Source organism: Pleurodeles waltl, chromosome 1_2, assembly GCF_031143425.1.
Source record: "Pleurodeles waltl isolate 20211129_DDA chromosome 1_2, aPleWal1.hap1.20221129, whole genome shotgun sequence".
NCBI classification, from domain to species: domain Eukaryota; kingdom Metazoa; phylum Chordata; class Amphibia; order Caudata; family Salamandridae; genus Pleurodeles; species Pleurodeles waltl.
The window spans coordinates 513608011-513629570 of NC_090437.1; the positions used below are offsets into that span (position 1 = coordinate 513608011).

At 45.1% G+C, this 21560-nt stretch overlaps 1 protein-coding gene across 33 annotated transcripts in view; it reads left to right on the top strand.

The window, feature by feature from the left end:
- The window catches only part of ANK2 (ankyrin 2), a 1630948-nt gene that overhangs the window by 1219147 nt on the left and 390241 nt on the right, over nucleotides 1–21560 (top strand). For all 33 annotated transcript variants that reach the window (XM_069241684.1, XM_069241892.1, XM_069241902.1 and 30 more), the window contains one exon: nucleotides 20852–20950. In XM_069241684.1, coding sequence (XP_069097785.1) covers nucleotides 20852–20950 — 99 coding nt within the window. The remainder of the gene's footprint in view (nucleotides 1–20851; nucleotides 20951–21560) is intronic.

The window sequence follows — 21560 nt, forward strand, 5'->3', positions numbered from 1 at the left end:
CATACAAATGTGAGTATGGACTCAAAGGCCTTCTGTTCTCTGTTCTCTTCCTTCACAGTGGAATATCTGCAATCTAAGCCTAAAACCTTAGAGGAAAATGTCATCACTCAATGTAGCCATGCCTCGTGACACTAGGGGCCTCATTTACAAGAAACTTATGCATTGTCATCGATGCACCAGATATCTTGTGCCTGCCGCACATCACTTAACCCCTTAGCTGCTGGGCCTTTTCCCCCCCAGTGCTGAGCCCTTTTTTGGCTATTTGGGGTAGTTCGCGCTTAGGGCTTCATAACTTTTTGTCCACATAAGCTAACCACGCCAAATTTGCGTCCTTTTTTTCCAACATCCTAGGGATTCTAATGATACCCAGAGTTTGTGGTTTACCCTGGAGGAGACCAAGAAAATAGCCAAAATACAGTGAAAATTTAGTTTTTTCCAAAAAAATGGGAAAAAAGGGCCGCCGAAGAAGGCTTGTGGTTTTTTCCCTTAAAATGCCATCAACAAAGGGTTTCTGGTGCTGAAATCACTATCTTCCCACCTTTCAGGAACGGGCAGACTTGAATCAGAAAACCACATTTTCCAACACAAATTTGGCATTTTACTGGGACATACCCCATTTTTACTATTTTTGGTGCTTTCAACCTCCTTCCAGTTAGTGACAGGAATGGGTGTGAAACCAATGCTGGATCCCGGAAAGCTAAACATTTCTGAAAACTAGACAAAATTCTGAATTCAGCAATGGGTCATTTGTGTAGATCCTACAAGGTTTTCCTACAGAAAATAACAGCTGAAATAAAAAAATATTGAAATTGAGCTGAAAACAACAGCCATTTTTCTTTATGTTTTACTCTGTAACTTTTTCCTGCGATGTCAGATTTCTGAAAGCAATATACCGTTTTGTCTGCTGGACTCTTCTGGTTGCGGGGATATAAAGGGCTTATAGGTTCATCAAGAACCCTAGGTACCCAGAGCCAATAAATGAGGTGCACCCTGCAGTTGGTTTTCATTCTATACTGTGTATACAGCAATTCATTTGCTGAAATATGAGGAGTGAAAAAGAGGTATCAAGAAAACCTTTGCATTTCCTAAATGGGATCAAGATAAGGTTTTGAGGAGCAGTGGTTATTTGCACATCTTTGAATTCCGAGGTGCCCATACTAGCATGTGAATTGCAGGGCATTTCTCAAATAGACGTCTTTTTTACACACTCTCTTATATTTGGAAGGAAAAAATGTAGAGAAAGATAAGGGGCAATAACACTTGTTTTGCTATTCTATGTTCCCCCAAGTCTCCCGATAAAAATGATACCTCACTTGTGTGGGTAGGCCTAGCGCCCGCGACAGGAAATGCCCCAAAACACAACGTGGACACATCCCATTTTTTCACAAAATACAGAGCTGTTTTTTTGCAAAGTGCCTACCTGTAGATTATGGCATCTAGCTCAGCCGGCACATAGGGAAACCTACCAAACCTGTACATTTTTGAAAACTAGAGACCTAGGGGAATCCAAGATGGGGTGACTCGCGGGGCTCTGACCAGGTTCTGTTACCCAGAATCCTTTGCAAACCTCAAAAAGTGGCTAAAAAAGCAAGTTTTCCTCACATTTCGGTGACAGAAAGTTCTGGAATCTGAAAGGAGCCTCAAATTTCCTTCCACCCAGCGTCCCCCCAAGTCCCCCGATAAAAATGATACCTCACTTGTGTGGGTAGGCCTAGCGCCCGCGACAGGAAATGCCCCAAAACACAACGTGGACACATCACAGAAAACAGAGCTGTTTTTTGCAAAGTGCCTACCTGTAGATTTTGGCCTCTAGCTCAGCCGGCACCTAGGGAAACCTACCAAACCTGTACATTTTTGAAAACTAGAGACCTAGGGGAATCCAAGATGGGGTGACTCGCGGGGCTCTGACCAGGTTCTGTTACCCAGAATCCTTTGCAAACCTCAAAAAGTGGCTAAAAAAACAAGTTTTCCTCACATTTCGGTGACAGAAAGTTCTGGAATCTGAGAGGAGCCTCAAATTTCCTTCCACCCAGCGTCCCCCCAAGTCTCCCGATAAAAATGATACCTCACTTGTGTGGGTAGGCCTAGCGCCCGCGACAGGAAATGCCCCAAAACACAACGTGGACACATCACAGAAAACAGAGCTGTTTTTTGCAAAGTGCCTACCTGTAGATTTTGGCCTCTAGCTCAGCCGGCACCTAGGGAAACCTACCAAACCTGTACATTTTTGAAAACTAGAGACCTAGGGGAATCCAAGATGGGGTGACTCGCGGGGCTCTGACCAGGTTCTGTTACCCAGAATCCTTTGCAAACCTCAAAAAGTGGCTAAAAAAACAAGTTTTCCTCACATTTCGGTGACAGAAAGTTCTGGAATCGGAGAGGAGCCTCACATTTCCTTCCACCCAGCGTCCCCCCAAGTCTCCCGATAAAAATGATACCTCACTTGTGTGGGTAGGCCTAGCGCCCGCCACAGGAAATGCCCCAAAACACAACGTGGACACATCACAGAAAACAGAGCTGTTTTTTGCAAAGTGCCTACCTGTAGATTTTGGCCTCTAGCTCAGCCGGCACCTAGGGAAACCTACCAAACCTGTACATTTTTGAAAACTAGAGACCTAGGGGAATCCAAGATGGGGTGACTCGCGGTGCTCTGACCAGGTTCTGTTACCCAGAATCCTTTGCAAACCTCAAAAAGTGGCTAAAAAAACAAGTTTTCCTCACATTTCGGTGACAGAAAGTTCTGGAATCGGAGAGGAGCCTCAAATTTCCTTCCACCCAGCGTCCCCCCAAGTCTCCCGATAAAAATGATACCTCACTTGTGTGGGTAGGCCTAGCGCCCGCGACAGGAAATGCCCCAAAACACAACGTGGACACATCACAGAAAACAGAGCTGTTTTTTGCAAAGTGCCTACCTGTAGATTTTGGCCTCTAGCTCAGCCGGCACCTAGGGAAACCTACCAAACCTGTACATTTTTGAAAACTAGAGACCTAGGGGAATCCAAGATGGGGTGACTCGCGGGGCTCTGACCAGGTTCTGTTACCCAGAATCCTTTGCAAACCTCAAAAAGTGGCTAAAAAAACAAGTTTTCCTCACATTTCGGTGACAGAAAGTTCTGGAATCTGAGAGGAGCCTCAAATTTCCTTCCACCCAGCGTCCCCCCAAGTCTCCCGATAAAAATGATACCTCACTTGTGTGGGTAGGCCTAGCGCCCGCGACAGGAAATGCCCCAAAACACAACGTGGACACATCACAGAAAACAGAGCTGTTTTTTGCAAAGTGCCTACCTGTAGATTTTGGCCTCTAGCTCAGCCGGCACCTAGGGAAACCTACCAAACCTGTGCATTTCTGAAAACTAGAGACCTAGGGGAATCCAAGGAGGGGTGACTTGCGGGGCTCGGACCAGGTTCTGTTACCCAGAATCCTTTGCAAACCTCAAAAAGTGGCTAAAAAAACAAGTTTTCCTCACATTTCGGTGACAGAAAGTTCTGGAATCTGAGAGGAGCCACAAATTTCCTTCCACCCAGCGTTCCCCCAAGCCTCCCGATAAAAATGATACCTCACTTGTGTGGTTAGGCCTGGTGCCTGCGACAGGAATAGATCACACAACGGTCAATGTTGGTCCTTACGTGAGGCAGCTGTTGACCCTGGGGTGATCCATTCCTGACACAGACACTAGGTGTAGGCACTCAAGTGGGGTAGTGTTTTTATCAGGACAGGTGAGGAGTCACTGGGTGGTAGGAATATTGTGGATCCCAGCATATTCCTGTAGTTTGTGTGACAGAAATGCGAGAAAAATTGAGTTTTTTTTCAACATTTCAGCTTTGCAGGGTATTCTGGGTAAGAAAACTTTGGGGAAGCCACACAAGTCACACCTCTGTGGACTCCCCCGAATGTCTAGTTTCCAGAAATGTTTGGGTTTAGTGTGTTTCTCTATATGGCCGCCGAATCCAGGACCAAAAACACAGGTGCCTGCCTTACAAAACCAGTTTGTTTTGCCATGGATAATTTTGATGTCTCCACAATATGATTTGGGTGGTGGAATTTGGGGCTGAACTAAATTGGAGAGCTCCCAAGAGAGCACTCTCTCTCTGCTTGCCGCCGCATTCACCTGCTCTCTGGGTTGGCCTAACCCACTATTACCCAGTTGCACAAACAGCTTGCGAAGGGACAGCAGGACTGTCCTCATCACCTCCCTCATAATGTACTGGAAGAGGAGTTATCGAATGGGACTCCTCTGACTGAAAAATCACTCCCAGAGTCTGCGCCATTGTCCTATCCCTCAGATGCTGTCTCAGTATCTGATGTCTCAGTCTCTGATCCTATGTCAGAGCGGTCCTCTATAACCCGAGTGTAGGCAGCAGTCATGCATCAAGATGCCATCTCTGCTATTGGCTAAACTGTTGCTCTAAAACACTAGCCTACGTAGACAGTCACAAAATCGATGGTGTGTGAGATACGTGCAACAGTAGAGGCCACCTTACCTGCGCCTCTTCCCTCAATCAGCACGTACTTTCAAGACACTCAAAAAACACCTTGTCACATACCATTCGTCACAGTCTTTAGCACCTCCTGCGCCCAGTCCAACAATCATTATTGGTGCTCCCACTCCCTCCTCCTCGGATTCCCTCATTACCACCCAGCAAAAGTGCCCTTCATCTCTCCATAGACTTTGCTAATGTACTCAGCTATTTACATAAAATACAGATTTGCTCTTTGCAGTAGGCATATAAACCTTCTGCGCTTCTTTATGGCACTAAAACTGCCACTAGACAAGTCGGACCCTTTTCCCCCCAGGGAAACCACACACATATTGACAAAAGTGATATATATATGACAGCCAATCACCTGAAACTCAACTCAAGCAAAACCAAAATAATCCTCTTTGGCCCACACAAAAACACCTGGGACCCCTCATGGTGGCCCACCACGCTAGGCCCTGCACCCACCCCCGCCAACCACGCACGCAACCTCAGCATCATCCTAGACTCCTCCCTCTCGATGACCCAACAAATCAACGCTCTCACCTCCTCATGCTTCAACACACTCCGTATACTGAAAAACATTCAAATGGATCCCCACAGAGACCAGAAAAACTGTCACTCACGCACACATCAGCAGCAGGCTTGATTACGGAAACGCCCTCTACGCCGGCACCACTCTAAAACTCAAGCGCAAACTACACGCATCTAGAACTCAGCAGCACGACTCATCCTCGACCTCCGCCGACATGAACACATCTCTCCACACCTCAAATCCCTCCACTGGCTCCCCATTGACAAAAGGATCACCTTCAAGATCCTCATCCTCGCACACAAATCACTCCACAACACAGGCCCTGCCTACCTCAACGAGAGTCACCTTCCACACCCCCACACGAAACGTCCGCTCAGCTGACCTCTCTCTCGCCTCTGTCCCCCGCATCAAACACACCACCACCGGGGGCAGATCCTTCTCCTACCTTGCACCCAAAACCTGGAACGCCCTCACAACCCACCTTCGCAAGACCCAAAACCTACTTCTTTTCAGGAAGGGCCTCAAAACCTGGCTTTTCGAACAGTGAACCTCCCAGCCCCTTTCCCTCCCCCCGCCCCCCCCCCAAGCGCCTTGAGACCCTCACAGGTGAGTAGCACACTTTATAAATCTCTTTGGTATATATAGATCTACCTCTATATATATATATATATCTATGTACATGGATATATCTGTAGATATATCCATGTACATAGATATATCTATCTACATAGATATATAAATATAGATCTATATATAGATCTATTTTTTTTAGTTGTTGTATGGTTTCCTTGGGGGCCAAAATGGCCCCCAGGGAAACCCTACAACATCTAAAAAAAAAAATGCCCCCACAGGGGGTCACCCTGCCCACGGGAGACCCCCTGTCATTTTTTTTTTTTTTTATTACTTTTTTTTTTTTTTTAAACAATCCCCTGGGGGGGGGGGGGGGGCGCGATCGCCCCACCACCAGGGGGCACCTACCTTTTTTTTTTTATTAATTATGCCCCCGGGGGGGGGCGGCCCGTTTTCCGAAGGGGCCGCCCCCCCAAAGTGAAATCCCTGGCGTCTAGTGGTGTTTCCTGGCCCCCGATCGCAGCTGTGCTGCGATTGGGGGCCAGGAAACACTTTGAGAAGGCCTCGTAAGAAAGGGGAGACTCTCCCCTTTCTTACGAGGCCTTCTCAAACTGTTTCTGGCCCCCGATCGCAGCACAGCACAGAACAGTTTGAGAAGGCCTCGTAAGAAAGGGGAGAGTCTCCCCTTTCTTACGAGGCCTTTTCAAAGTGTTTCCTGGCCCCCCGATCGCAGCTGTGCTGCGATCGGGGGGCCAGGAAACCTGAAAGTGTTTCCTGGCCCCCGATCACAGCACAGCTGCGATCGGGGGCCAGGAAACACTTTCAGGAAGGCCTCGTAAGAAAGGGGAGACACTCCCCTTTCTTACGAGGCCTTCCCGAACGTGAGAAAGGCCGTTTTGCGGCTGCTTCCTGCTTTGATGGGGAAAACACCTTTGCAACGTCAGCGCGCCGCGAGGCGCGCTGACGTCACAAAGGGGCGGGTGGGGGGGCGGGGGGAGACACGGAAGCTTCCGTGTCTCCCGGGGGGGGTTTAAAAAAATAAATAAATCCTCGGGTGCGACGCACCCGAGGATTTATTGATACCCTTCCTGGTGTCGGCCACTGGTCGTGACCCGCACCAGGGAGGGTGTGTGGGCGTCGGCCAGTGGCCGACGCCCGCACCTAAGCGGTTAACGATGCCATGGATAAGCTGTATTTACAATACAGAGCTCCTTGTCCATTGTTTTCACAGATGCGTCAGAAATTCTGGTGTTTTGTTGGCGCTAAAGTCATTAAACTAACGCAACTCCAGCAATGTGAGGAGACTCCCTTTTGAAAAAGCCCTGCATCAATTTTACACCCGGTCTGAGCAGGCAGTAAAAATTTGACCCAGTGAAGTCGTACAGTAACGCAGTGAAAAGTTGTAAATTTCACTGCGTCAGTTCTATGTGGCTTTTTCCATGGGAACACCTACCCTCCATACATTATACCTGGATCAGGTATAATGTGACATTGGGCTTTCCAAACTGACGCACTGGACCAAATGTGTCAGTGTAGGAAAGTACCCTCTTTTTGCAATGGTTACCCCCATTTTCTGCCCTGTCAGTGTGCTTGACTGTGTTCACTGGGATCCTGCTAACCAGGACCCTAGTAATTATGCTCCCTCTCCTCTAGATTTTGTCATTGCATACTGGTAACCCAGTATTTCACCCAAAATTGGCATACTGGTGTCCCCTTATAAGCCCCTAGTATATGGTACCCAGGTACCCAGGGCATTGGTGTTCAAGGAGATCCCTAGGGGCTGCATAATTTCTTTTGCCACCCATAGGGAGCCCATGCAAAAGCTTCTGCAGGACTGCCATTGCAGCCTGTGTGAAAAGGTGCATGCACTCTTTCACTGCCATTTACACTGGTCTAGGTCACTTATAAGTCACCCCCATAGCAGGCCCTCCAGCCCGGAGGGCAGGGTGCAGAGAACCTGTGTGTGAGGGCACCCCTGCACTAGCAGAGGTGCACCCACCACCTCCAGGACAATTGTATCAAACATGTTGGAATCATACCCCAATGCTTTTGCAAGCATTGGTTGTATGATCCCATGCACTCTGGGGCTCCTTAGAGGACCCCCAGTATTGCCATTCCATCCTTCTGAGATTTTCCAGGCAGTCCCAGCTGCTGCCACCTCTTAGACAGGTTTCTGCCCTCCTGTTACTTGAGCAGCTGAAGCCCAGGAAGGCAGAACAAAGGATTTCCTTTGAGAGAGGGGTGTTACACCCTCTCGCTTTGGAAATAGGTGTTTCAGACTTGGAAGGGGTAGCCTCTGCAAGCCTCTGGAAATGCTTTGAAGGCCACTGATGGTGCCTTCCTTGCATAATCCAGTCTACACTGGTTCAGGGACTCCCCCAGTCCCTGCTCTCATTAAAATGGAAAAAGGAAAGGGGAGCGACCACTCCCCTGTCCATCACCACCCCAGGGGTGGTGCTCAGAGCTCCTCCAGAGGGTCCCTGGGCTTTGCCATTTTGAATTCCAAGTTGGCAGGGAACTCTGGGAGCATCTTTGTCACCAGTGCCAGCAGGTGACATCAGAGCCCTCCCCTGATGGGTGCTTGCCTGTTTTACTGACCAATCCCCCTTTCAGGGATATTTAGGGTCTCTCTCTAGGGTGTTTCTTCAGATTCGAATTGCAAGACTCTAGCAGGAATCCTCTGAAACCTTTACTTCACCTTCTTACCGAAGAAACTGCATCTGGACCCTCCAGGATCTCTACAACTGCAACGAAGAAGCAAGGACAACTTCTGCAACATTGTATCTTCAGCTCCTGCCAGCAACTGTTTACCAGTTGTGGATCCTCAGAGAACAGCCTGTCTTCAGCCTGCACCAGAAGAACGAAGGAATCTCCTTTGGAGTGAAGGAGTCAATCACCTGCTTCAGCAGGCATCTCTCTGCAATGATGACTGGTTGTGTGGGACCCCTCTTTTGATGAGCTGCGTGGATCCTGCATCACTGGTTGCGGACTGAAGTGGTCCCGACAGGTCTGACGTCCAACTGTCCAAAATTGGTGGAGGTCCCCACGCAAGACAATACCCCCGTGCACTGCATGTTTTGCAGTTGCCAAGGCTTGTTGGCATCCTTCCACGAAGTTCTTCATGGACCGTGCAGCTCCAGCCCCCAGTACTCCTTCCTGCAATGCACAGCTGCCTGCGTGGTTCTCTGGCGGTGTGGGACACTTTGTTGTAGTGCTGCGTGAGCCTCCCTTTTCACCTCTTTGTCCCCATGCTAGGGACTCCTGTGCATGCTGCCTGGTCTTCTGAGGGCTCTCTTAGTTGCTGAGAGCCCCCTCTAGTTCTCCCTCCTGGGCAGAGTCCACCAGGTCCCTCCTGGTCCCAGGCAGTGCTATTTTCCGCTAACCGTGAGCTTTGCGTGTGCCAAGGCTTGTTGGCAGAATCCAGCGACGCAAACCAGACTCCAGTCATCCATCCGGCAAGGGACATCATCTGCACCAACCAGGAACCTGCATCCATCTTCTTGGGTACAGTACTGACTGTTGTTCTTCACCAGTGGTTCTTCTTTTGCACCTTTATCCGGGTTAGCAGGGGCTCCTGTACTCCCTGGCCTCTTCTGTGCTTCTTGGACTTGGTCCCCTTCTTCCATAGGTCTCCAGGTCCAGGAATCCATTGTTGGTGTCACGCAGTCTCTTCTGGCTCTTGCATAATCTTCTTTCTCGTTTTCTTGGTTGTTCTCGGAAAGTTACTGTGATTTACTCCTGCTTTCCTGGGCTCTGGGGTGGGTTCTATTACTTACCTTTGGTGTTTTCTAATACTCCCAGGACCCGCTACACACTGCACTTGCCTAGGTGGGAAACCGACCTTCGCATTCCACTTTCTTAGTATATGGTTTGTGTTCCCTCTAGGCCCATTTCTAACTATTGTGATTTTCTCTATTTGCGCTGTTTTCTAACTGTTTTTACAGCTATTTCTGCATACTAGTGTATATCATTTGTGTATTACTTACCTCCTAAGGGAGTATAGTCGCTATGGTATTTTTGGCATTTGTGTCACTAAAATAAAGTACCATTATTTTTGTAACACTGAGTATTTTCTTTCATGTGTGTGAGTACTGTGTGACTACAGTTGTATTGCATGAGCTTTTCATGTCTCCTAGATAAGCCTTAGGTGCCCAGTTACAGCTACCCCTAGAGAGCCTGGCTTCTAGACACTGCCTACGTTCCACTAATAACGGATAACTGGACTTGGTATAAGGTGCAAGTACCTTAGGTACCCACTAGAAACCAGGCCAGCCTCTTACAGTCAGTTTGTAAATATGGAGCATTAGTACACTGCTAGCGCCTCCGCTGAGTCAAAAAAGAATGACGTAGTGGTGGCACAAGGGGCTTGTAAATAAGCCCCTAAATCTCCAGACCATGTCATCCCATGAGAGCGACCACTGGCATGGCTAGAACAAGGGGCCATAGTGGAGACTCTCTCAGATGACACAACACAATAGTGCAAAGTGCCTGCTTTCTTTAGAGCATTGGTTTAGTAATACAAGAGGTCCCTTCCAGGACAAAAACTATGCTTTAATCCTATTCCCATTTTGTATGTGTCCTGTACAGTGCAGCACACATGGAAAGTTGGAAAAATAGGGAGAGTTTTAAAACTTGCTTCACTGTTATGCCTGCTTCAAAGAAGTACACATTTTAGGCTCAAATTCTTGTCTACCAACATTAGAACAGGAATTCTCTCCAAACCCCATGGTTGGTTGTATGAGAATACCCATGTACCACCCATGAAACGTCCCACTGATGCAAAGTAGAACATAGTGCTTCATTGCCTTACTTTGTTCAACTTTCCAACACACATCAGGTTCTGCCTTGGAAAGTGAATACAACCACAACACTTTGTGCCAGATTGGCATTGCAAAATTAATGCAAGCCCAGTACTAAGAGTGTTAGTAAACCTGGCCGCTATTTCCTCGAGACAAATGGTATCTATAATAATGCTTCTCCACCATCAGTTCCTGTGGGTGTGCATATTATTCTGTCATAGAAAGGCACCTTACTTTTATCAGAAAGCAAGCCTCCTTGATGAAGCAAATTAACCAGAGAAGGAACACAATAAGCTACTCATCAAATCTCAGCCAGCGAAAAATGTGACTTATATAAGCAATATGATACGGGGATTTCAAAATCCAGATTTGTATGTAAAAACAAAACTGCAATAATGGTGTTTCCTTTGGCGTATGAGCTGTCTGTTTTGGGGTCATGAGAAGAGAGATTCTTGTTCAGGGACAAGTTTACTGAAGAGTCTGTTTTCGATTTTTGTTTCTTTTCACTTAGTTGACCCATAACACCCAGATCGTAGGACTAAAATGGCACAGTTTGTCGAAATAATTTGCATGCTGAGAATGCACGATTTTTGTTGGTGAAATATTTTACATTAATAGATAACACATTTCAAATATAAATGCGTACATTTGCGATTTCCCAGCCCTTGCCTTTGCTCCATGAAACACCCTTAAAACTGGCAGACATTTAAAGAAAGTGAGCATTTATATGACTTTTACCAGGTTAGGAATTGGCAAGCTAAGGTTAAAATCTAGCTTCACGTCTAACCAGCTGGTTTTTCCCACAACATCCATGTTAATGAACTATGTGTAGCTCTGTTTTCTAAAATATTTGTTGGAGAAGGAGTCCCCCCGCACCACCATCTTTCAGACGGATTCTTTCATCCCTTGTGCTCTCACGCCTCCCCCGGAAAAGGCTTTGCTCCTTCACAAAGCTGGCCAGCTCAATGACTTGAGGACACCGCCCCTATGGTTTCACGGAAATGACGCTAAAGAGCGTAACCTGGTTGAAGGAGAGAACTGAAGCAAGTTTCATGAAAAATAAATGGTGTTCTCTTTTAGACGAGTATTTATCATCTCGCGGTTTGGCAGCAAAGTGGTTCAGTACGGTGCCAGCAGATTTGCTTTGAGTTTGTTTCAAAATACCTGAAACTCCATCAGTAGAGGGAGGTAGAGGTACAAGGAGTCAAGCAAGAAGTTTGCAAAGTGTAGAAAATTACACCTAAAACACAATTAGTCTGAATTGAAGGGTTGAAGCAATGTAATTATTCTTAATTTATTCCCATGTTCTTGGTGTCCCTCAGAAAACTGCATTAAAGAAACACTGGATGCATAATAGACAAATGTTTGTACCATAATAGAACACCGCCTAGCTTGATTTTGGCTTCAGTAGGATTTCGGATATAGTTCACACGCACACATATGCCTGCGCTCCCACTAGGATACAGACTTTGGCAAGGGTCCAGATGCAAAGTGATAGAAAGGTATAATTTTAAAATATTGGTGCCACATGAGAAGTTTTTAAATAGTAATATTTGAGCAGGAGCTGTAAAATCCATCCATGACTTAAAATAGCACTACAAACACTTGCATTTAGGCTTGTTAAATAGGCCCTTGCTGAGAGTCTCAAGAACTGTTTGTGACGTAATAGAGCTGGCTGGGGAGTGCCATAGGATTATATTACACACCCCTATTTTTGGCATATGTAGTTCCGTTCACCATAAACGTATACACTTTGAACGGGTGCCTTCACCCCTTGCAGCTTTGTCTAGAGAGGCATGGTGTGCAAAATAATGATGGACTGAGATCTGACCCTGAGTAATTATCAGTGGCTGAGATTAATTCAAGCATTCTACCCATCACTTTATTGTATACTTTAGCGTAATGTAGTGAGCCAATATGCACCTTGTATGCTTCGAACGCAATTGTAGTTATAGGGAGAACTGGGGTCTGTGTAACTTGTATTTCTCTACCAGTTGATCAAAGGATAGCATATGATTCTGTAACCAGACATTGCCCAATTTAGAAGTCTATTCCAGGTCTTAAATCCCTACACTCGAGATGTCTCATTCAACCATGTCCCCAACCACAGCAGTCTTTCTTTCATATCTTATTTCACCCCATTCATGGCAGTGCCCCTCTCCAACTTTATATTGGTGTCACTGACTCTGCAGATGTTGTGACAGAAACTTTTGTACAATACAGCCAGGACCTCGGGGCTGTCCTGCCAAAAGTTGCCAATTCTAACTGTGTGGTGAAGTCTTCCCTATCCCCAAGTATTTAATCATGAGCAGGTGAGCAGTGTAGTAAAATAACCTCTGATCTACTGACCTGATCTCCCCATCTTAAGATGTTTGTTTACATTTTTTATGTGAGACTCTCGAAGGAACCCCTCCCCATACATAATTATTGATACCAGCTTGCAATTCCGCAAACCAATTCAGAATAGTCCTGCACGGGTAATTTTGAAGAATGTACATCTGTGGCAAGACAATCCATCCTGAAAAAGGTTACGCACCCCAGCAAGTTTAACACTAGTGTGTTCCAGTGTAAAATGTGCCTCCTGATTCTTTGTGCTATGGGCACAATGTGCTTATTTCAACGTATCCCCAGGACTCTGGAGATTTACATACCTAAGTATTTACAGAGTCCCTGTTCACATCAGTTAGACAGAGTGCCTGGGGGTAGCAGTGTGGGGTTCCTCACAAACCGGGACAATGGTGATTTCCCCAGTTCACTCAGAGCCCAGACGCATACCCATAAATTACCAGGATTTGGGTTAATCTTGGGATGACTAGTCAGGGTGTCTAAACAATATATGGACAACATCTTCTGCACAGAGGAAGATGCGATCTTCCATTTCACCCTCCCCCTGCTGAAACCATATTTGTGCATCCCTCCTCATTCATGTAGCCAGCGGTTCAATGATAAGGGCAAAGAGAAGAGGAGAGAAAGGTCTTCCTTGACGAGTGCCCCTCTTTATTGTGAATTGCCTGGATATGACACTATTCACTCAAACCCTTGCACCTGGGAAGCAGTATAGTAGTTTTATGCAATTTCAAAAATATGGTCTAAAGCTCATTCTTTCCATGATATCATGTAGAACGGGTAATTTGACCAAGCAGAAAGAAAATTCGAAATTTAGCTGTAACAAGGCAGCCAGTTCTGAAACTTCATTCAAGTGTGCCAGTACTTGGTCAAGTCTACCAATAATGTGCTTAGTCCCCCTGACTAACATCAAGCTGTTTGATCTTTATTTACCAGATATTTTACTACTTTCCTGAATTTATTAGCAAGGGCTTTTGCCATAAGTTTGGCTTTGGTATTGATCAATGAGATCGGTCTGCATGAGGCACATTCTGCTAAAGTTTGTCAGATTTGGGGATGACCACCACTGTGGCTCCATACAGGTCATGGGCAATACATGTGTGAAGTGCCTCTTCAAACATTGTGAGTACAGAGCTGGAATAAGGGTGGCAGCTAATTTTTAATAAAGTCACTGGGAAACCTGTTGTGGCCTAGGAGTTTACCTGTCCACATGTACTATATTGCCGAATACAATTCTTTGCCCGTAAGTGAAGAGTCTAAATTAGCCTTATCAGCTGGGGAACAAATGGGTTTTGTTACTGTGCTGGAGGCTATGGTACACCACATAATGTTACCACGACCCTCAGCAACCCATTGCTCTCAGATGTGTAGATGCAGAAACCTTTCATTGGGTCTAGTGGACCTTTCTATGATCCCTTCTTCCTATGCTAGGAATATCACTGCTATATGTTTATTGGTCAACAGAACTGTATCAACCTCCTCAAGCCATCATTTCTGTCAAGAACTATCAAGCATCTTCACTATCCAGTAGAGTACATGCCAGGGACGTCCATACATCACAGACTGCGTTCTCAGTACATGGAGCCTTTTTTGGAGCTCCTTTTTTGATCACCTAGAATACCTTCAATATATCCCCACAAGGTATTGTGCTTTGCCAGAGAATATTCTGAGTGCCTTTGTCCAGAGGAAGCTTTGGAGGCATACAGAGTGGTACACTTCTTTTTGCAGCGCAAAATCTGGCTATCAAAATATTATAACAAAAGCCCTGATGTTGCTAGTTGGTTGTTTTCTGTTTTCAAGACATATGGACATATGATCGTGTTAGGTAGTAAGGCATCCTTGTCATCCACAAATAGGATAAAAGGTCAATTTATTAACGATTCCATCCTTTCCAAGTGAATGTGCTCTGGCCCCGATGGACCGCTCATGATGTGACTAGTTTTTGGCTGACTGTGTGCATACGTTTGCTTTATGCCTTAACTTAAGACCTCTATGGTATGTGTACAGTGATTTCTACTGGAAAAAATGTAGCATCTCCTTCAATGCCAAGTCCAAATTGGTGGCGGTATGACCGGCATTCACCAATGATTTAATCTGTTTTATGCTTTTGGCTACATTATCACACACAGTTGAAAGGGTCATAACTCCTAAGCCATCAGCAAGTGGCAGGATAAATGTATTAATCCTAAAGCGGCAGTTTGTTTTTGAAAAGCAAACAAAAACCTCTCAGATACACTGGGAGTTTTCACCCAGAATGTGGGAGACATTTATTTCGTTTGCTATTCAGGACCACAAGTCTTACCTTGGTGGCTCCCTGCAGGACAAAAAGTCTTTCAGAACGTCTGCTCTAAATATGTCAGACATTCTGCAAGATAAGTCGCATTTCTGTCCTCTCTCTCTGCACTGGTGCACAATGAACTGTCTAGCGCCAACACAGGCACCCTTGCACCACAGCGCAAGGATGCCTGTGCCACAAACAGGATTGTTTCTGTGCAGGAAGAGACACCTTCCTGCACAAAAACAATCCAAGGAGGCTTTTTCCTCTCTCTATGTGTGCATATAGAGATATATCTCCTTGTTGCACCTTTTCTGGAGAGGTGTAAATTTTTGACGCATTCCCAGGTTTACAGATTCTTGTAAATCTGACAATGCATCAAAACCCATGGGTATTGCGGGGGAAAACCTACCACAATGACCATGGAACGCCTCCCTGATGCAGTGTAAGGCTTTGCATGGCCTTGTAGATATGGGCCTGCATGCACAGGCCTTCTAAATACGCCCCTAGTTTTATCGGGGGAAATATTGGCTTCACCAATACATTAGATTTCAAATGTGTTGTAGTTGTGTTAGCTTGAAAATAAGCATAGAGAAAAAGGGTAAAAAAAACGTGCCTGAACCAGGGAGTGAACACCAACTCCTGCATGTTGTTACTGATTATCTCATAATCCAGAGTAATTCCTGCACCCCAGGATTACTGATGCCATTGGATATCGTCGAATCCTGGCCCAGTCCGGGCCATTTACAATAGGCCCCTTAGTTTTTCTATAGTTTTCCTACGTGAACATCTCTCTCGAGTCCTGTCCTGTACACTATGCATGCCCTGACCTATGCATACTTTTGTGGCGTTTCCAACAGCGTGCTTTTGGCAGTGGCTGTATAATGATGAAAGTACACCCTAAAGGGAATGAGTGATCAACCTATTTTCCGCAGCAGTGACACAAAATGTCCCAGCCGCACTGCCAGAAAGTCACTGTGTAGCAAGAAATGTATATTGAAAGGTTCACGGGTGTCTTTTCTCGTGGCTGCCTGTACTGTGTCACTTGCAGGTAATGTGACTTGAGTCTCTAACACAATACTGTAAGGAACCTGCCCAGAGCTGATTTCTGCACTGCGATTCCGTAGGGCTCTCTCCTTTCCTCCCAATAGTGTTTTTATTACGCTCGTGTTGTTGCTATCTCTTCCCAGGCCAGGAGTGTGCATGAGATATGTTACCAATTACTTTGTTAACCTCGAGTCATTTCATTTTACTCAGTATGCAACATTTAAATATAGTAAATTATGTGTTTGGCAGAAAAGTCATGTGGTATCGCCAGATGTTTATTCTCGAGGTTTATAACAACGAATGTCCCAGGTTGACTCGTGTTAATGCAAGATCTATTGTAGTAGAGCATGCCAAAAGTGCAGATGTGGTATTGTATGAAAGAGGCAATGCACAGAGACTGGAAGAATGGATAGATACATGGATAAATGGTGGATGGACGGATAGATCGCTGTGTGGAGGGAGGGAGATGAATGGAAGATGGGTGAGTAATGATGAATGTGTGGGTGGAGAATAGATATAGGATGGCTGGATAGCATAAGGATGGTTGGTTGTAAAATGCTTGATGATGGATAACAGGATGGATGGGTGCTCTCTATGGAATGAATTGTTTATATACTCTGAATCCCAGCCGCTCTCAGCAGCTCTGCTTCCTATGCTAATAGGGCGACCTACTGGAGCAATGAAATGGACAACTCCCTAAATAAACAGTTAGCTACACCTCTCCACTCGCACTGCTTAACATCATATCAGACAGAGCAGTCCCCAGATGAATCAGCTGACCGATAGCTAACGGAGGCCTAAGATCCCAGAACTACCATGGTACCATCTGTCCAAACTACAGCTAGATTGATGGACGATTCCTTGACAGTGGGGTTGGGTGGGTTGATGCAAGGTTGTAGGAATGAAAGAATGGATGGATGATTTTATGGAGTTAAGTATTTCTCTCGTCTGAATCTCAGCAGCTCTTCCTGCTTTGCCAGTGGCCAGACAGTCTACAGGAATGAAATGATCAACTACCCAAACAATGAATTACACATTCTTTTCAAATTGCCTAATGCAATACTAGACATTTATTGCCAAAGGGTTAAAGTATCCCTTGGCTAAGTGCAGCTTGAGATCCTGAACTATCAAATCTTCATTTTCTGAACCTCTACAGCCCCAGTGGAAAACCGAAACATTAACACCTCCAAGTCCACCGACCTTCCAGTGGCCCCCGCCATCACCTTTCCTGATCTTGACCAACACAAGATCACTAATTAAGAACACAGTCCATACACACAAGCTGCTGACTCCAAGTTATTCCTTTTGTGTCAGACACCTAGCCGGGAAAGGATGCCTTATCCACACCACATGATGTCATTTCTTTAGAAACCATTGAAAGACGAAATCCAGTGGGAGACTAGTGGTGATATACAAAAACTCATTTTAGACCACCGTTGTTAATGACTACACAGTGTTGTGGTTCATGGCTCTCTTAGGGTATTGCGCCCTCAGAAAAAACTCCTTTCCCTGATGCTCCTAAGGATTCTATTTCAGCTATTGCAATTGATTGCCCATATCTATACTTCTTAGGTGACCATATCATCTTGTTCAACAAGCCTGAATTGGGCCGTGCTACATAGCTCATTATCAATCGTTAAGCTTTCTATTGCCATCAACTAAACACTTGACATATTCACTGAGCTAGCCATATCCTTATTGCACTTATAACCTTAATAAAACTGAGAACAGTCCCACAAAACCATAGCATAGAGTCATCATCACACCATTAACGTAAACCTCAACCTCCTCATCGCTGACCTCCTACACAAATACACTTACTTGCTCCAGAGATGGCACAAAATGTATTCACAACACATTTTGGATGCATCATGCCAAAGCAAAGAGCTCCTCATAAATAATTTCTACACAAAGTGCACCTCAGTAGTTCTGCAGGTACACATTTCCAATCAGCATCCGAAGACATCCCCTGCCATTCAAATTGCATCCTGTTACCAGAATCATGCAGCCTAAAACTTTATGCTTGCAACAGGCTTTCAATGAAGAAAATCACTGAACCCTTCATAGCTGCATCCATCACAAGATCACCAGTTGATGCTGTACCCAACAAATATACATATGAAAACTCTTACTGGCATCTCTTGCTGTCAGATCCAGCGAACTGCAGGCCAATACCAATCTGGTGAAGAATATTGAGAAGGGAAGCTTCTTTCAAATCCATCCTTCTATCGAACAAAACAACCTCTTCTCAGACAAATAGACAGCCTCCTGTCCTAGAAGAGGTGGTGAATCCTGTGACTCCTGTTCATGGAAACAGGATGTCTCGTGATGTTCCAATCTTCACTGCATAGAGGTTCCTCACTGAGGAGAAACTGCAGTATTACTCATCCACTGATATACCCTAACAGGTATCTGATAAGCTTCAAAACCTGCAAACCTACACCCTTTTCTACACTTCCTTTTGAGAATGACGATCCCCTGGGTATCATTGGACATGCAAGACATGCCCTGGCATAACTGAATGAATGGCTGGTATTTGACTAGGGGTACAACTCAGAGGGCTGATGCCAATAAGAAATTTGAAATTTCCAAGGAAAATATATTTTCTTCATGGAGAGTCGGTGGTCTTTCAGGTGCCATCTCATTCACATTAGTCCAGTATGAGGCTCTACATCTTCGGTTACCAGGGCAGTACAAACATTGAGTACCTTGCATTCTGTTTATGCACTCCTTAAAAATCATCAACAATTGGGCATCAATTTCACATATCACAACTGAGGCAGAAAGACGATTGATATTGATGGTGCTCTGATTAATGCTAACACACTAGACTGAACACCCTGATAAACACATGCACACAACTGACTCATTCATGGTATGTGTACTTCTACACATGCTCACAAATTGCCCAGGACAACAGCGAGTGGAAAGGTCCACAGACGTGTAACTTCTGTTAATTGCTTTTACAACGAATTCCTAGAACTGGTGGTTAACACACTAGAATAACGTACAGGTCTTGTTCCGCCATGCAGTACAACACAAGGGGTGGGGGTGACTCATCAAAACGGCTAAGTACAGGAAATAGTACTACAGGAGTACTACTAAAGGAATACTCTTAAATGCCTTTGTAAATTGGCTCTGAAACGTGCCACTCTATTAGTAAAAGCGCAAAGAAGGTACAGTCGTGTTTGTGCTAATTGTGTATGAATACCCCATATTATTCCTCTTTTAAGTTGTTTTGGGGCCAAGGGTACTACAGAACTTCTTCTACATTACATACTCCAAAATGCCTTTGTGAATAGGTCCCAAACCACTCAGACATTCACTTACTTAGTTCTGAGTCCATGGGATATAAGGTACAACTGGTCAGACTGAAATACAACAGCAATTCCCCCTTTCTCTTTCCTTCATGGACTACGTTCCTTATTGGGCAATATTAATACTTTCTTAACAGTCAGTATAAGGCTTGATTATTCCTTAGGTTGGATTTCTTTAAAAATCGCATTCCGAGGGCTGGATGAGGAGTGACACGGGGAGGAAATAGTTATGGAAGCGACTGCACCCACATCACAAAGGAACACACAGAGAGGCAAATACGAGGATGGGCCTGGGAAAGACTGATAAGGTCTCCTGGGGGAACTGGCATGAACCAATGACGCTGGATGTGCTAGTATGCTACAGCACAACTTTATCCTTAAACCACCACATTACCATTTACAAGGCCCTAGTGCCACATTTATAAGGCAGCGCTAAGCCACTTTTTGTGGCTTAATGCCACCTTGTAAGTATGGGCCCTTCAGACACAGTTTTCTGTGGCAGAGGGGCGTGCAATGGGTGTTGTTGTGCGTGTTCCCCCACAACACCCATTGCTTTTGACGCTGCCCCAGATTTACAGGAAGGCATAAATCTGTCACAGCTTCAAAAACCAATGCCACCCCAGGGGTGGCGTTAACATGGCACAACCAGAAGGAATACTTTTATTCCACCTCGCTTTTGCTTTTTCCATGTAGAAAGAGAAAAAGGCATTGAATGAATGTTTATGTGCAGGAAAGTGTCCCTTTCTGCACATAAACAATCATTCAAAAATGAAGATTTGCTACTTCTATGTATGCTGCAGCACACATAGAACTGCCAAAATCGCCATTGTAGATTGTTTGTGTGCAGGAAGGGACAACTTCCTGCACATAAACAATCAATCCCCACAACTCAGACACCCTTGCACTATAGTGCAAGGGTGCCTGCGTAGGCAGATACATTTAGTGCCGGTGCAGGAGGAAACAAAGGGCTGTACCGTATTTTAGTAGATACGGTGCATCCCTGCATTTCTAAAGTGACGCAGAGCGGCACTGCAAATTTTGGTGCAGCACAGCACTGCACTGAACCACTTTTTAGTAAATCTGGCCCAGACTTTGAGAAACAAAATCACATTGAGAGTAGACATATTGGATGTCATTCCCAACAAATAACAGTTCTGCAGTGAACTTATGTCTCTTTTCCATTCCACCTGTGTTTCAGCTCCTGTGGTACTGACACCCTACGTAGCTGCAACATTTGACATACTGACTTTGCCTAGGTGTCAGATGTTCAAATCCTGACAGTGATGTTTATCCCGATTCTTTACTGCCCTAAAAGAAGCAGTGTTTTGATCACCTTGCAAGCTTTCCTCACTTAGGCCCTGCACCAATAAAATCATTCATTCAAATATTCAGCCATAATTATTACTTTTAATTTAGGGGTGTGTACAATGGCCATGTAGGAGAAGAGCACGTTTTAATCATTTCGTTATGTGTGTTTTTGCAGCTGGGTTACACGCCGTTGATTGTGGCCTGCCACTATGGAAATATTAAAATGGTTAATTTCCTTCTGAAACATAAGGCGAATGTCAATGGCAAAACCAAGGTGAGATTATTTGTTTTACTTTAAAGTGTCAATGTTTTTGGGGAGCACTGTTTTCCACTCCGAAATCCTGTGTCTGATAAATTTGTTTTCCCATGGTATGCAACAACCTTGACGTCCATAACTGTATCTTCATGTGGGTATTTTAGCGATCTTTACTGTAAATGCTGCTATTTTCTGAGAGTTTATTTTCACCAATAGCAAGTATGGTAGGCATGTTTTATAAATTCTTATTGTCTTTTCTTGCCACACGTTTTCATACACAATTTTGTTTTCAGTGTATTGTGCTTTCTAAATGCGTTCAAGTGGGGTTGGTTTTTGGCAACTGTAGCGCAATAGACTAACAGCATAAGTTTATCTTGTTCACTTCCTTGCCATCATTAAAAGTCTAGATTTACTAAAATTTGCACAGCTCTGGGTGAAAATCAGCGGCTCTTCATTGAGCGTTGGGTAAACAAATTGCACAGCAACATGTTTAGTTACAGTTGCGCACCAATGACGCCATCAGCTACGAATATGGACTATAAATTAGAACAGACCTTGAAGTCACTTTAGCACCTGTTTAGGGTCGAGCGTGCAAGCGCTCTATCCTGCTGTAATCTCTCTGTGGGCT